The 17343-nt window shown below is 51.0% G+C and overlaps 1 protein-coding gene and 1 pseudogene across 1 annotated transcript in view; both read left to right on the top strand.

Moving 5' to 3' along the window:
- The window catches only part of Gli2 (GLI family zinc finger 2), a 227555-nt gene extending 224423 nt beyond the window's left edge, over positions 1-3132 (top strand). The window contains 1 exon segment of the mRNA XM_051147255.1: positions 758-3132. Coding sequence (XP_051003212.1) covers positions 758-3132 — 2375 coding nt within the window.
- A 13470-nt stretch (positions 3133-16602) lies between these two features.
- On the top strand, positions 16603-17124 carry LOC127190964 (host cell factor C1 regulator 1-like; annotated as a pseudogene).
- The last annotated feature ends 219 nt before the right edge of the window (positions 17125-17343 follow it).

Raw genomic sequence — 17343 nt, 5'->3', positions numbered from 1 at the left:
TCCAGCCCTTGTCTGCCTACTCTTAAGATCAGCCTATAGAGCATAGGAAGTCCCTGCCTGAAAGTACAAATAAATAATCAAATAAGCAAGGGCTGGAGGTGCAGCTCAGTTGGTGAAGTGCTTGCCTAGTGTGCACATGGCCCTGAGTTCAATGCTTAGCACCAGGCCAACGGTGCATGGTGCTGCACACTTGTAACCCCATCACTCAGGAGGTAGAGGCAGGAGGTATCAGAAGTTCAAGGTTGTCTTTGGTTACATGCCTACCTGGATACTTCAAGAAAAAAAAGAAAAGAAAAGAAAAGAAATCTCCATGTCAGGAGACATAGGGACTATGGGCCTGGGCCCTCCTGAGCTGGGCTATCAGTAACCCCATACTCTGTACAGGTGCATTTTATACACATCTAGGGAAACTGGGGAAGTTTCTCTGTGTAGCCCTGGCTGTCCTAGAACTCACTCTGTAGACCAAGCTGGCTTCGAACTCGGAAATCTGCCTGCCTCTGCCTCCCAAGTGCTGAAATTAAATGTCCCATCTCATCCAGCTTCCTCCTTCCCTTCTTAGATCCAGAATTCTACTCCGATTGAATGTGTCGCCTTGTGTTAGGGCTCCAGGCTCAGTCTGGTCAAGGGACATGGGTAGAAGAGGGACTGGTTACCAGGGACGGGGTGTAGGTGGTCTTTTGGTTGTGGGAAGTGGCGAGCCTGTGCTCCGCAGAGCACAGCCCTTGGCCTCTCCCTGTGACCCCTCTCTTCTTCTTAGGTTCTGTCTTGGAAAGCTTTAACAGCACTGGGGGCGGTGGGCCAGCGGGACTGCTGCCCAATCAGCGGCTGCCAGAGCTGACGGAAGTGACGATGCTGAGCCAGCTGCAGGAACGGAGGGACAGCTCCACCAGCACCGTGAGCTCCGCCTACACCGTGAGCCGCCGCTCCTCTGGCATCTCCCCGTACTTCTCCAGCCGGCGCTCCAGTGAGGCCTCACCACTGGGTGCCAGCCGCCCGCACAATGCCAGCTCAGCAGACTCCTATGACCCCATCTCCACAGATGCCTCCCGGCGCTCCAGTGAGGCCAGCCAGTGCAGCGGTGGTGGCCCGGGGTTGCTCAATCTCACCCCTGCGCAGCAGTACAGTCTGCGTGCCAAATACGCGGCGGCCACAGGTGGACCACCGCCTACGCCACTGCCGGGCCTCGAGCGTGTAAGCCTTCGTACCCGCCTAGCGTTGCTAGATGCTCCCGAGCGCGCACTGCCTGGCACCTGCCCACATCCACTGGGGCCACGGCGTGGCAGCGATGGGCCTACCTACAGCCATGGTCATAGCCATGGCTACATAGGTGCGGCTCCTGCCTTCCCCCACGAGGGGCCAGGCAACAGCATGCGACGGGCCAGCGACCCTGTGCGGCGACCTGACCCACTCGTTCTGCCTCGTGTGCAGCGTTTCCACAGCACCCACAATATGAATCCAGGTTCACTGCCACCCTGCACCGACCGCCGAGGCCTGCATCTCCAGAGCCACCCCAGCATGGATGGCAACCTGACCCGCAGTGCCTACTCCCCCAGACCTCCTAGCATCAGTGAGAACGTGGTGATGGAGGCCATGGCTGCAGGGGTAGATGGTACAGGGCTCGAATCCGACCTGGGCCTGGTGGAGGATGAGCTGGTGCTGCCGGACGATGTGGTACAGTACATCAAGGCTCACACCAGTGGTACCTTGGATGACAGTACACGGCAGGTATATCCCACAGAAAGCACTGGCTTCCCTGAGAACGCTAAACTGCCCAGTCCTGGCCTGCAAGGCCACCGCAGGCTAGCAGCTGCCGACTCCAACGTGGGCCCTTCTGTTCCTGGGCTGGGGGGCTGCCAGCTGAGCTACAGCCCCTCCTCCAACCTCAATAAGAGCAACATGCCAGTTCAGTGGAATGAAGTGAGTTCTGGCACGGTGGATGCCTTACCCACTCAGGTGAAGCCACCTCCTTTCCCTCATAGCAACCTGGCTGTGGTTCAACAGAAGCCAGCCTTCGGCCAGTATCCAGGATATAGTCCGCAAGCTCTGCAGGCCAGCTCTGGGGGTCTCGACAGCACCCAACCACACCTACAGCTCCGAGGAGCCCCCTCTGCACCCCGAGGGAGCTACACACAGCAGCCTCGACAGCTAGCCACAGGGGGTCAGTGCCTGAGCATGACCACTGCCTTGAGTCCTCAGGCCAACTACAGCCGCGCCCACCCGCAGCCAAGCTCAAACATTGTCAGTGGAGCCCTGAACCAGTTCTCCCCTTCCTGCAGCAATATGACTGCCAAACCCAGCCACCTGGGACTCCCTCAGCAAATGGAAGCCGTCCCCAGTGCTACCATCATGGGTGGCCATCAACGGGAGCTCGGGGTTCCCAGCTCATCCCTGCCTGGGGTGTCACAACCTCACCCAGTCCTGAGCTATCCCCAACAGGATGGCTATCAGCAGGCCTCCAGTCTTGTGCCGTCCCATCAGCCCAGCTTCATGGAGTCCCAACAAAACATGGGCTTTGGTCTCATGCAGCCTCGACCACCCCTAGAGCCCAACACTGCTAGCCGTCACCGGGGAGTACGTGCCGGGCAACAGCAGTTATATGCCAGGACCATGGTCACATCAGCCAACCAAGAGACGGCGGAAGCTATGCCCAAGGGAACAGCAGGGACCATGGTGTCCCTGGCTCCTCAGCCATCTCAGGACACAGGGCAGTCACAGGACCAGAACACACTCTACTACTATGGCCAAATTCACATGTATGAACAGAACGGAGGCTGCCCAGCCATGCAGCCCCAGCCACCACAACCACAAGCTTGCTCAGACAATATCCAGCCCCTGTCTTCACCAGGGGTCAACCAGGTGACCAGCACTGTGGATTCCCAGCTCCTGGAGCCCCCCCAGATTGACTTTGATGCCATCATGGATGATGGTGATCACTCGAGTTTGTTCTCTGGTGCACTGAGCCCCACCCTTCTCCAAAATCTCTCCCAGAATTCCTCACGGCTCACCACACCCCGGAATTCCTTGACCCTGCCCTCCATCCCTGCAGGCATCAGCAACATGGCTGTTGGGGACATGAGCTCCATGCTTACCAGCCTGGCTGAAGAGAACAAGTTTTTAAATATGATGACCTAAGGCCAGGAGCCAGCAGACCTGAGCAACATTAGCTTCTCGGAGGGTCTAATCTGTTCACTTTGTCCAAAAAAAGTGTTAATTAGGCCTGAGAGGGGTTGGGCAATGGCTGGTTCAGACTTGCAAATATTTTAAGAAAAGATTCAGGGGCGTCCTCTCCGCTGCTTGGCCTATTTTTCAGAACACTGAAAAAGTCTTATGCAGAAAGAACCCCGTTTACAGGATGCTTGCCAGCCTTTGGTGTTTATGAGATTACAAGGTTCTGGCTTCTTTGCCTCTGTCATTCTGCTAATGAGAGAGCACGTTGGCCAAGGGCTTTCTAAGTGCATGCCCAAAGAGAAAAGGGAAACCACGCTTGGGTTTGAGTCTGACAACCGTGCTGGATGCTCTGCTCTGAGAAGACGGGGGGGGGGGGGGGGGGGGGGGGGGGGTTCCGGGTTACCATTCTGCCGCCCGCAAGGGAAAAGGGATTGCTGCCTCCCCTGGATTCTTCCATGAAGCCCGCCATGGTTGCTTGCCACAGAGGAGAGAGGTGCATCCCTGGGATGCCATGGAGCTTCTTCATTCCCTTAGGCAGAGTGGGACCAGCAGACTTCCTGCGTGGAGAAGGATGAAAAACGGATATAAGCAGGGTGCTACTTGGGCAAGCCCAGAAGTTTCCCTGAGGCCTCTCCTGGCCTGTTTACAGTATTCTGAAGTGTACAGTAAAAGCCCCTGCTGGGTCGAACACTTGTGTCTATATACCTTGGGTTGCTGTGGGCTAGGGATGGACGGAGCCTCTAGGTGAAAGAGGCCTTCCCTGGGAAGAGGAAGTCACATGTTTACCTGGTCCTATTTCTCCAGTGCACTATCTGACCGCCCTCACATGGAAGAGTCTAGGGCCCCTCCACGCCATGCTGGGTGGCCAGCAGGCTACACCGAGCCACCGTGTGCAGCCTCAGTACTTTCTGATCCCCTGACCCCTACCCTCCCTCTCCAGGTTATTTGGCGGTGGACAGATGGCAAGCATGGTGTTTGTGACCAGGTGGGAGGGTCAAGGGATTGATTCTTGGACTTGGAGAAACTATTAATTGAATGTTCTCGTTCAGTCATGCCTGGCCCCAAATAAGAAATGGCATGTGGAAACTGACTTCAAGAAGAATCAGTCCAGAGCCCGTTGCAGGATGAACCCATGCCTGGTCCCCACCACGCACGTGTGCACGTCCCATCCGAAACTTCTCCCTTTGAATTCATAGGAACTTTGCCAAACCAAACCTCACCACTCAGAGCTTCCTTCAGTGAGGAACTTCACGGCAGAGTCTGGACCCTCTGTGTCCCAGGGCAACAGACACCTCTGTTTACAATCCAGAGATAAGACCAACTCCAAGTGACAGCTCTGGGCCACGCCCATGGCCCTGCGGCTTGAGTGGTGTGGGCCCATTGCCTGACATAGACCCTGACCTTCCCACTCGCTATCTGTATCTATTTTGTGTAGACATCGCCATTCCTGAATATACTGTGGGTGAATCGTCCAGCCAAATTTATATTGCCAAACATTTTTAGCTTTTTCTACATGCTATAAATTGAGATGACACGCTCAACTTGTAAATAAGTCTTTTTGTACATTAAAAGTAATTTTTTCATAATTTATCTTGTCGATCTGCTTTTCCCTTGACAGTAGTTAATGAGAATGTAGGCAGTAAATTTGGTGCGTTTGAACAAAAATCAGGCTGTATTTTTTTCATAACAGTGTCAAAACTGACTACCCCACCTTAACTCAGATAGGCTTAATTCAGAATCATTTACTGGCTGTTTGCTTCTTGTCACTTTGGGACCAGGGCTGCTGACAGTGTCTGACAGTTTTCCGGGACTCAGATACTAGCGAGTTTCTCAGTGTATCTGAGTCAATAGGTTGAGGTCCGTCCCATGATACCGGATTTCAATCCAGACCCACGCACAGCGATAATACTCATTTTGAGTTTGAGGGTGTTTTGGTTACCTCCTCATGCTGTAGTCAAATAACAGCCAAAAACAACTTAAGAGAGGAAGGGTTTACTTGGGGTCAAAGTTCAAAGGTACAGTCTGTCTGTCCTGATGGGAAATGTGTGGCAGCAGAAACATAGGGTACTTGGTCACATGGCATCGGTGGTGAGGAAGCCGAGAAGGTGAGAGCTAAGGGTCATCCTGTTTGCTTTTATTCAGGCCAGGACCCCAGCCGATGCAATGACGCTGCCCACGGTTAAGGGAGATCTTCCCACCTCAGTTTACCAGTCGGGTTGCCGTTGAGAGTAACCCCCGAGGGGAGGAAAGGATGGGAGAGGGTACAGACCCCCAAAGTTGGCAAGAGAGAATGTCAGGCAGGCAAGTGAAGCACGGCATGTGTAGCTACCAGCCTTGGGTGAAGGGCCAGCAGAGATGAGCCCCGATTAGATCCCTGAGCCTGGGAAAGGGCGGGAGAACCCTGGGTCGGCAAGCTGGTAGTCAGCCTGCACAGCAACGGGGCAACCTTAACCTCAGGAGAAATCCTCAGAAGTTAATGGTCCAGCTAGCCTGACATATGAAAGTGGAAAAGAAACTCAGACACCCTTCCTCCAGGTAGAAGGTAAGGCCAAACACTCAAGGTTGTCCCCTAACCTCCACATCTACCCTGTGGCAGTGTGCATGCCTACACACACACACACACACACACACACACACACACACACACACACACACACGGGGTGGCGGGGGAGAATGCAAGTATGCACAGATTGAAAGCAAGTTGAGGGGATGTGGTGGTAGCTCAGTGGTTAAGAGCATTTGCTGCGCTTGCAGGAGACCCTAGTTCAATTCCCGGCACCATGTCAGGAGGCTCACAACCACTGTAACTCTGGAGGAGTCTGACTTCTCCTCTGACCTCTGAGCACCCTTAGGCACGTGTGCATACTCACACACAGACACATAGATACATACAAAGTTAAAATAGAGGGCTGGAGAAGTAAGTGGTTAGGGGCCCTCGATGCTCTTGCAGAGGACCCAGGTTTGATTCCCAGCACCTATCTGGTGGCCCCCAACCATCCGCAATTCCATTTCCAGGGACACAATGTACTCTTATGACCTTCTTGGGCACCAGGCACGCACACAGAATACTTATATACCTGCAGAGAAAAATGCCCATACTCCTAAAATAAATGTTAAACACAAAGTCTTCTGTAATAGAACAAAACTGGAAACTTGAGTGTGTGGAGACCAAAGGGCAACCTAAGTTCTCAGTTCTTAGGCACTTCTTGTTTTAGCCCAGAGTCTCCCACTGGCATGGAGCTCACCAAGTAGGCTAGGCTGGCTTGGGCATCAAGCCCAGGGTCCACCTGTCTCATCCTTGACAGCGCTTGCATTACAAGCACAGGCCACCACACCCAGATTTTGATTTTGATTTTTTTCAAACTTTTGTCTGTTTTCTTTTGTTCTGCTTTTAGAGGCAGGATTTCTCTATGTAGCCTGATTGTCTTGAACTCACTCAGGCATGCCTCAGACTCAGAGATCTGCCTCCCGAGTGCTGGGATTAAAGGCGTGTGCTACCACCCTGGGTTCGATGTCGGGAACTCAGATCCTAGAATTCACAAAGCAAGCACTTTACTGACAACCATCTCCCTAACCCCAAGACTGAAATTCTCCATCTTCCAATAGTCTTAGAGCCAGTTCCGTCCATACCGCCACTGACCATGGCTTTCTTTCAAACATCTTATTGTTTTCCCAGAGATTGGGTCACCCTATCTCAAAAGCCATTCCACGTTTCCCTTGGCTATCTCTCTCTCTCTGTATATTTGATGGCTAGTGTTCCCATACCTGTAAAAATAACTTTTATTCTCCGGATGTAATTGTTTCCTAGGTTTACTGCCTGCCGGCTAGGCCTAGTCCTGAAAGCTTCTAGCCTCTAATCTAGGCCTAGGTTGTTTTCAGCCAGTAAGACTTACTGCCGAATGAGCTCACCCATTCTAGCTCTTTCTGAACTCTTGTTGGCTGGTTCAACTCAGTTGTTCTGGCCTAAACTCCTCTCCAAGCTGGCTGATTCAGTCTGGCTTCTCTCAGCTTCTGTTTGGTTTCAAACTAACTCTAGCCATCTGTTCTGATCTTCTGGCTCCTTCTCATTCTCTGGCTCATTCTGTCTTCACCTGTGCCTAATTTGTTTTCTCTTCAACCTGTCTCTGTAAAACTCACCCCACCCCACCCCCATCCCCACCCCCGGCAAAATGACCTCCTCTCTCTCCTCCTCTGCCCTGCTCTCCGAAGTCTTCTTTTTCCTGTCTGTTCTAAAAAAAAAGTTGGGCATATCCCATTCTGTCAAATCTTTCTCTGATTTGTAACTTTGTCTGCCTCTTAATTAGACATCATTTTCAAATATTGGTGCTGCCTTCTACAGACTAACTTTACCTTCATGGTTTGGGATTAAAGGTGTGTGCTCAGGGTGAGTCTGTATTCCAGCCAGAGTAGCCATGTTGCTGGATTAAAATCCCTCTACACATACCAGTCTGCTATAGGCTATGTCCTGAAAGTCTCTAGGCACCCAGTTATACTAAAAAAAAAAAAAAAATCTTTGTTTTTGAGACAGGGCTTCTCTGTGTAGCCTTGGCTAACCAGGACTCCCCTTGTAGACCAGACTGGCCTTGAACTCACCAGAGATCCAACTGCCTCTGCCTCACAGAGTGCTGGGATTACAGGTGTGCGCCACCATGACCAGCTACTGTTTTCAAACAAAAACAGAACAAAACAAACAGTTTGTAGCCTAGGCTGGCCTCAAATTCACTATGTAGGTGAGGCTAGCCTTAAATTTCTGATCCTTCTACCTTCACTTCCTGAGTGCTGGGTCTACTGGCAGGTGTCACCAGGTCCAGTTTGTGTGATGCTGGGAATCAAACCCATGGTTTTGTGACTGCTAGGCAAGAGCTCTACCCACTGACCTACAACCAAGACTTACAGGCAAATCGTCACCAAGCATGTCTCCACACAGAGCACAGGGCACTATTTTTCTTGCCTTTTTACAACCATCTGTGGATTTTTGTTTTGTTTTGTTTTTCATTGCCTAGTGCCAAATAAAAGCAGTGCCCAGCAGGAAGCTCTGGGGTGGCTCACAAGTGGCACTGGGAGTGGGCTTACCTGGGTGGCCATGGAATGCAGCTAGCTCATCTCTGCTCCTGGACTTCCCTCCTGGGCACATCTAGTGACAAGGACATTGTAATAGGACTGGACTAGGAACAGGAAGAAAATCACAGAGCTGAAAACAGTTGCCTGGGAAACATACCTACACAACAAGAGCAGCCATGTGTCAGAATAACCCACCCGTCCATGCTCTCCCACCTAGCCTTTCTCATCATGAGACTCACAGCATTGGTGACTTCTCTCACTGCTGTGACAAAATGCCTGATTGTGTGTGTGTGTGTGTGTGTGTGTGTGTGTGTGTGTGTGTGTGTATCAGCTTACAAAAGAAAGAGTTTATTTGGGCTCTTAGTTGGAGGCAGAGGCAGAAGCACCACTCAGCTGGTATATTATGTCCAGTGTCAGGAAGCAGAGATGAAGGCTCAGTTTCTCCTTTTTACTCAGTGCAGGACTCCAGCCTATCAAATGGTGCCATGCATATTTCAGATGCATCTTCCCATCCCAATGAACCTCATCTGGAGACTTCCTCACAGACATGCCCAGAGGTGTGTCTCTTACCTGAGTATGGATCCAGTCAAGCTGACAATATTAGTAACTATCATATTCACTGACGTGGGCAGGGTGTGATAGTGCATGCATGTAATTCCATCACTCGGGATGGATGGAGGTAGAGGCAGGGATCTCCCATAGTTTCAGGGGTGCCTGGTCAGCATAGTGTGTTCCAGGGTTACTAGAGTGCTTGATGTAGCAGCCTCCTCCTATTCCTTGGGTCAATCTCAGGTTTATTCTAAGCCTAGAAGGGGGAAACAGTTGCACACATACAAACACATACACACATGCACACACATACACATACACACATGCATATACCCCCACACACATACCCACACACACAGAGTGCAGCACTGCCCAACCAGGTTCTCAATGGTGCAGATGCCATAAGGCAAGAGTCACATAAATGGAGGCAGGCTAGTGACCCATGTGAGGTTATTTGGCCACATTGTACTTGAAATGGTAAAATATGGATTCTTAGACTGAGAAACTCAGTATGGAGACTGTAATAATTTCTTGCACAATTAGAGAGGGACATAACTAACTATTCTAGGCATTCTGGGTAAGGATACTGCAGATAATTGAAATACTAACAGTCTTCAAATGAAATTGGTGTGGAGTTGCTTGTCCATAACCCTAGCACACGGGATGCAAGAGGTTCAAGGTCATCTTTAGCTACAGAATGAAATTGAGGCCAGCTAGAATCCATGAAACCCTGCCTCAAAGTAAAAATAAAATCTGCAAATAACCCAAAGAAGTGAGGAGGTAGAAAACAAATAACAATCCAAAAAGAAAAGGAAATGGGGGAAATAAATTAAAGACAACAGCTGCACTAAATGCAGCCCCATTGATAACTACATAAAATGAAAACAGCCTAAAAGCTTCAATTAAGACACGCACTGAGAGTGGGGCTGGAGCTTTAGACACGCAGCTTTAAGACTTCCTATAAAGCTGCCGCCGTTGTCAAGGCAGCGGGACCGGCGATGGTAAAATTGCAGATCGGTGGCATGGGACAGAGCCATCAGCAGACATTGCCCAGAGACCAGACTGACGACTGTGTTCTGAAAGGATTGTCTAACCTGCATCCCACAGCCTGCGCGCATCCCAGGATAGCTGCAAAGCAGGCCAACACAAAATTGTAAATTTACTTAAAACATTAGGAGGGTGTGTGTGTGTGTTTCATGAGTGTGAATTTTGTAGATAGCAGTGTCCTGAAGCAATGTCAAAAAGTTACACACGGGGTCAGGGATTTTACTCTGTGCTAGAATGTTTGCCCAGCAACTGCAAAGCCCTGGGTTTGTTCCTCAGCTCTATGGGGGTGTGGGGAGTACGTGAGACAGGTCTGTGCATCTGTCTCCATGTGACCTGACCAGTCCCCCACAGTGAACTTGGATGGCTGTGCCTCAGTTGGTGGTTGGGACCTTAAGGGCAAAGGGAGACATTGTAGGGACATAGACCTACACTGAGTATGAAAATTGGTTGTGTTACAGTGATCCTGGTTGACCTCTAACCTAAGAGATTGCAGCCACGTGTTCCAGGCCATCTGTCCTAGAAATGAGTCCCAGGGGTGTTTCTGAGTTGTGGTAGTTTCATAATATGTCAGCTGGTGAAGAAGAATGGGACTCTCGAGGTGCCCTTGCCCTAGATAGTCCCAGTTAGGATGGTCACAGAGAGATTTTAGCTGGGGGCAAGGGCGAGGTCACAACAGGCATGTGGTGGCACGTGTGTCACACCATGTGGGACAGCCCTTTTCAGCCTCCCCAGTCTGCCTTCTGCCTGCACACTTCCAGGCTAGAGATGAGGGCTCAGTGGCAGGATGAGAGGCCCTGGCTTCAGACATAACGTTTTGTAGAGGGCAGAGGAGACGAGAACAGAACAGACAGGCTCCATTCTAGCTTTGCTGGCTCCAGGTGGTCCTAGCTGCTGACCACACTGTGTACATTCTCTCTTCCTCACCAGCTAACCATGGGCCTCAAGTTCCTGCCACAGACCTGATGGCAAGAGCCTTATAGGGACTGCTTGACTATCCAAGGATCCACTTCTCTATCTCTGTTAACACACACACACACACACACACACACACACACACACACACACACACACACACACAATTCTATCTAAATAACTGCTCACTCATATATTTATCTCTCATCTATCAAACCACCTATTTATTTATCCATATATCTGTGTATCTGACCACTTGTCTATTTATCTTTCACCTGTCAGTCATCTCCTCACCCATCTATTCGCATGTCTGTCCTCTGTCCATTTATCTATCTCTCTTTTGTCCATCCACCCAGCTAGTCCTCATCTATCCGCTTACCTCCACACACCCTTCCACCCATCACTCATTCTTCATCTATTCACCTCTTATTTAAGCATGTCTCCTCCCCTCTTTTTCTCTCTCTTTCCCTCCCCCCCTCTCTCATCTGTCTATCCACCTATTCGTCTGTTTTTATCTCAGTGGGTATCTCTGCCTGGGATCCTGCCTAGGGAAGAAAATCCTGGCATCTCTATAGCTCCATAGCATCTGTGTGGAAGAAACCATCACAAATGCTTCCAGTTCACAGACACTGAACCAAGAACGACGCACTACCAGATAGCTCATCTCCTGCCATAGAAAGCTGCAGTCAACCCTCCCCAAATTCACAGAGTTAGAAACAATGAATGTGTGTCCTCACCAAACCTCAGAGTTTTCAGGCTGGGCTCAGTGACCCTGTTCTGTGTGTGGTTGCCAAGGGGCATCAGTGACCTGGTGCCATGCCAGAAACCCAAAGAAGACATACAGGGTTTGCAAGATCTTCTAAGGGTCTAGCCTCAGAACCCATGTGAGGCATGTGGTGATGTCCTGGGTGGACTGGACCACATCAGAGTGTGAGTACACTTAAAGGTCTTTGAGGACTCTGTGACTGAGGCTGAACTGGAAAAAATGGGCACACAGAAGTGGCAGAAAGGCACTTCAGATAAAAGGAATAGTATGTGTTAAGGTCCTGAGGCAGGAGGGAGTCACTGAAGAGAGGTGCCATTAGGGGGCAGGATGAAGGGCTGAGGAGAGAGCATCACAACCCATTAATGTGAGCCTTTGGAGGCTCACCCTTGCCTACTGTCTACTGACATTAGAGAGGATTTGTAAACAAGGCCCACATACTGCGAAGCCCCAACCAACTTCAGAGAGGAACCAGACATAAAAGGCTGTCCCAGGCCACCCCTCAGCCTGGCATGGGCCACCGCAGGACCTCAAAAATAGACAGTGGGGTTAGGATGAAGAGCAGGACTCAGTGATGGCTTCTATAGGAAGAGCCGGGGCAGAGATGGTCAGGGAGTGCACTGGCTCCTGTCTCGTGGCTGTGACAAAACGCCTGACAAGAACCAGCTTAAGGAAGGGTTTGTTTGGGCTCTTAAGTTTGAAGATGCAGGCCATCATGGCAGGAAACCATGGCGACTGGCCACACTGTGTCCACAGCACCATACAGAATGCCTATAACTTGGCCGGGTAGGCCCTCGAGGAAGATAGGGCGTGCTCCAGAGCCAGGGGAAGACCCAACATATGGTGGTAGAATCTGAGTGTGAGGCCTGAGAGAAAAATGGTGAGAGGAGAGGACCAGGACCAGATGGCGCAGCCCAGAGCCCAAGGCAGGAACTTCAGCAGGCAGGCTGGAAACAATAGCTAGAGAGGCTCATCTTATAGGACACAGAAGCCTTGGTCTCCTCTCCCCCTCCTCTTCCTCTCCCCCTCCTCTTCCACCACCACCTCATCCTACTCTTTTTCCTCCTTCCCTCCTACCACTTCCTCCTTTCCCAACACTTCCTTTCCATCGTCTCTTCCTCCCTCCCCGTCCCTCTCTCTCACACACACATATGTGCACACCCACATGCGTGTCCTTCTCTCCCGTCCTGAATCCAAGCTGCAGGAAGTCCTCCTCACTCCAACTGAAGAAATTACCCAGAACCCTTTGCATACACACACACACACACACACACACACACACACACACACACACACACACACACACGACCCCATACTGTACTGGAACCCCTCATCTGGATTCACAAGCATGCATCACATTGTTGTTGACAGGTACTGTCACAAACATGAAATGATGGGATGTGGCTCCCATTGCCCCACTTCCTGTCTCTATCTCAACCCACTTGCCCCACCCTGGTCTCATACCATCACTCTTCTCTTGTCAGAGCAATCCTTTCCCTGTTTAGAGTTCCTGTCCCAACCAAGTTTACAGTTCACCGGGATCTTTTGGACTTCGTCGCCTTCCCTTCACCTTATCACTTCTTTTCATCTGTATCTTCTCATTACCATGCCAACTAAATGCCCAGCGCCTTTGCACTGGCATTCCCATGGTCTGGAATGTTCTCCCATCAGACAGCCAGATGATATGTACCTTTCCCCAGGCCTTTGCTCTCAGAACCACCCTATTTAAACGGATGGGGGTGGTGTAGGGAACAGTGAGGGAGCACTTGCCAAGCATGTGGAAGGCTCTGGGTTTGATCTCCAGCACTGGAAAGAAATAAACTATCATACTTCCTCCCTTACCTGCTATGCCTTTCCTTAAAGTACAGATGACCTTCAAAACTGTAATTCATACCCTCTGAATGAGCTCATTGGTGATGGGAGGTGGTGATGGCCAGGCATGTGTGCTGGGTGAGCACGTGTGCAAGGTGAGTATGTGTGCAGGTTGAGCATGTGTGCAGGGTGAGCGTGTGTACAGGGTGAGCATGTGTGCTGGGTGAGCATGTGTGCAGGGTGAGCATGGGGACTGGGAGGTGGGAAGTGAAAGCAACCAGCCACAGCACTTTCCAGAAATTTGCCAAGATGGAGAAAGAGAACAATAGAAGGAGAGGCTTTGATTGGGAGGTTTTGTGTATCTGTTTTGAAACAGGGTTCCACATAGCCCAGGATGGCCTGGAACTCCCTGTGTACCCAAGGATAACCTAGAACTCTTGATCCTTCTGCTGGGACTGCAGACGGACAACACCCCACCTGAGTTAGATTCTGCTGAGGAGTGAACTTAGGGTCGTGTGTGTATAGGCAAGCACCATACTGACTGAGCTCTGCTCCCAGGCTTTGGTTGTGGTCTTCATGGGAAGATTTCTTAGACACTCAATGAGAGGAAATGGACCCCAACAAAGAAGTATGAGAGATCACCAAGGTGCATGATGGGAGTTAGTGGTGGGGGTAGGGTCAGGGGAGAGCTGCCTTGGCAGGATGGCTGTATCCTTTTGGAGCAAGGGATCAGGACAGAGCAGAAGAGATGCAGGCTCTGAACTGAAGAGGGAGAAAAAGCTGCTGGCCTGTCTCTTGTCAAAGGAGTCAAGATTGTCTCCCAGGAGGAAGAGGAAGCAGAGGACCAAAAGGGTTGAGAAGGCTCAAAAGTCTAGAAAAGCAGAGCAGATCTGTGAGGATGACACTCAGGTGGATGGAAGCCTTGTTCCGGCTGGTGTACGGGTCAATTGTGGAGGAAGTCTGAGGCCAGCCTTCAGCCTGAGTGTGGGCTATGGAAGGGCATCTGAGTACGTGCCAGGCTTTGGAGAAGTCTAGCTGCTCGTGTGGGAAGATGCTCAGGCACAAGAGATGTTTCTGACTCTTGTTTGGGCCTTTTGGAGACAAGGATTCTTCAGGGGAGCTGCATCCCTCAGTGTTTCTCAATGCAACTCTTTACTAGGTGCGGGATGAGCCTGCTCGGCCGCAGGCATCCAGGCATCCCGTGGTACAGCCAACTGCTGTAATTCCCCAGTGTCCTTTATTGCCTCTACTCGGTGGGAGTGACACCAGACTCTGCTTTACGAGCTGGCAGCGTTGCCTCACCCCGCACAGTGGCTGTCAATAAAAGCTGTGTTTTATATCACAGGCTGGCGATTTATGGGGGGGCCCAGCACCCTGCAGACAGCCATTTGGCCAGTGGAGAAAATGACCTAATGCTTAAGAAATTTGGACGCTAGAAAACAATCATGTGTGTATGTTGCGCGCGCGCGCACACACACACACACACACACACATACACACACACACACACACACACACACACACACACACACAAACACACACGAGCGCGGCGGTGGCTGCATGTGCCAGCTTTGCCCGCTTACTTGCCAGGCGTTGGAAAACAGAACTAAATACGCTGGCTATAAAAATTCAGTGAAACCAGATGAGTCATTTCCGGCTGCATAGGGCTTTTGCATCACACCTGATGAGCAGAGTTTAGGGGGGAGGTAGGTCATTTCCTCCCCAATCAACCTGCATTCCTTTCTCCCCAGGTAAGTTGATCTATCTCTCTGCAAAACATTGGCTAATGTCTCCACTCAGATATGTCCCGTCTTTTACTGAAGAGCCTGGTTTTAGTCTTTTAGTCTGCCTTCGAGCATGCCTGTGTGTGTGTGTGTGTGTGTGTGTGTGTGTGTGTGTGTGTGTGTGTGTGTGTGTGTACATGCACATAAAAGAGGTCTTTCACTGAATCTGGAGCTGGTAGCCAACATGTCCCAGTGAGCCACCTGCCTCTGTCCTTCTCCACACAGTGCTGGGCTTATAGGCTCTGCGGCTACTTCTCAGCCTGTGTCCAATCTTTTGACATTGTGACATGATATGGTTACCCACACGTTTCAACTGAGTCATTGCTCTAAAATCGCTTTTAAGAAGTTTCAGAATGTTTGAGGTTTGGGTTAGGCATCATCCGTAGCTCTCGCCAGCCACTTGTGGCCTGCAAGTTGTGGATTAGCCATACCTGTGTGGACTCTCAGCTGCTGGAGAGTGGGAACCTGGCATTTGGCTTGACATCCAAGGCCTCTATAAACTGTGCTGGGTACCACAGAAGGGGCTCCATCCCTGGCTGCTGAATTAAAGCTTTGACATAGTAGCTTGGATCAAGGCATGATGGTGCGTGCCTATAATCCCAGCACATAGGGAGTGGAGAGGCAGGAGGATCAGCAACGCAAGGTCATCCGTGACTTCATATCAAGTTTGAGACCAGCCTGAGCTCCATGGGCTGTGGGGATCAAATTCAGGCCCTCATGCGTACAAAGCAAGCACTTTACTGACTGAGCCATCTCCCCAGCTCCTGGGGCCTTGCATTCGCTCCCTCAAATATCAGATTCTTTAATATGTTACACCCCTCAAGTCCCCAAAGAGTCTTGTCACTCTTGTCATCCCTCAAAAGGCTGCTTCAGCTCCAAGCATTTGGCTGTACACCTACCCAGGGCCTGAGTGAAGCCCAGCTCCTCACGCGTGCTACTCCATTTAACCCCCAGCACACCCTGGAGAGTGAGCTGTGACAATGCTCCTGCAGCTGAGAAAACAGTTCTTCAGAAGGATAAATATTTTCAGTACGGCCTGGGTGCAGACCCCAGATCTGCCCTATGCCAGACCTCTGCCCTCACCCTACAGCTCTCTCCTGCCAAGGCCTAAGCCAGCTTGTGCTGAGACTGACCATGCATGAGGCTCCCGATAGCCCTGTAAGGATGGTGATCTCCAGTCTTAGACAGAAACTTGGGCATGGCAAGTCTCCGGGCTGGTCCAAGGCCCTGCAGTGAGCACAGCCTAATTGGCATGCAGCTGTGGGATGGGGGGGGGGGGCGGGGGTGGGAGTGGGGGGAGATGGGGAGGGGCTGGGGGGAGGGGGGAGGCTGAGCTCAACCCCAGGTGTTGTTCCTTAGGAGCCATCCACACTGTTTTGTGATATCTGACATTATGTATTTATGTACTACATGATAGAACACATATATGTTCGACATACATATCATCACTCAGATAAAGAATATAAAGAAAACCCCACCCCTCTATCGGCAGGACCCCGAACCATAATGATCCTGCAACAGCTCCTGGAGCGAGGCCCCCCCAAGTCAGGACCCACGGGCCACCACTGGGGTGACTCGCGGCCTGGATGCCAGGGATTCCTTGCATAAGCAGTTCCTGTCTGAGGAGAACATGGCCACCCATTTCTCCCAGCTCAGCCTACATAATGACCACCCCTACTGCAGTCCCTCTGTGACTTTTCCCCACGCCCTGCCACCACTCAGGAGCCCTTGCCCAGAGCTGCTTCTCTGGCGCTATCCTGGTAGCCTGATCCCTGAGGCCCTCAGGCTGCTGAGGCTGGGGGGTACCCCAAGTCCCTACTACCCAGCATCCCCATCTGGGGACATCATGGAGCTCTGAGTGCTGATGGCCAGTGGTCCCTCCTCCCCGCCTTGTTCCAGACAACAAAAACCAGCAACCCCAAGAGAAGGATGAAGTCCTTCTCCAAACCAGGTGCCTGGGCACCAGGATCTTCCCCTGCCATGACACTGAGCTCAGTGGAACCCTCATCGGGAGGGGCAGAAACGGTGGTGGGGTGGGGGGAAGGGAGGTATCGCCCCATTGGTGAATAAAAATTTGTGAGCAGTTAAAAAAAAAAAAGAAAATAAAGAAATACTAACATTATAGTACTTACTTAAAAGGGAAACTGTCAACTATTTGTCCAATATCCTTTGCACATACCAGCTTCAATTCCTCAGTAACTGGCTAAGGTAATATTATTTTAGGTAACTAATTGTCCCATACCCAAT

The sequence above is a fragment of the Acomys russatus genome, chromosome 6 (assembly GCF_903995435.1).
Source record: "Acomys russatus chromosome 6, mAcoRus1.1, whole genome shotgun sequence".
Lineage (NCBI taxonomy): Eukaryota > Metazoa > Chordata > Mammalia > Rodentia > Muridae > Acomys > Acomys russatus.
The sequence above is the reverse complement of the archived record's forward strand: the minus strand, read 5'-3'. Positions and strand labels throughout refer to the sequence as shown.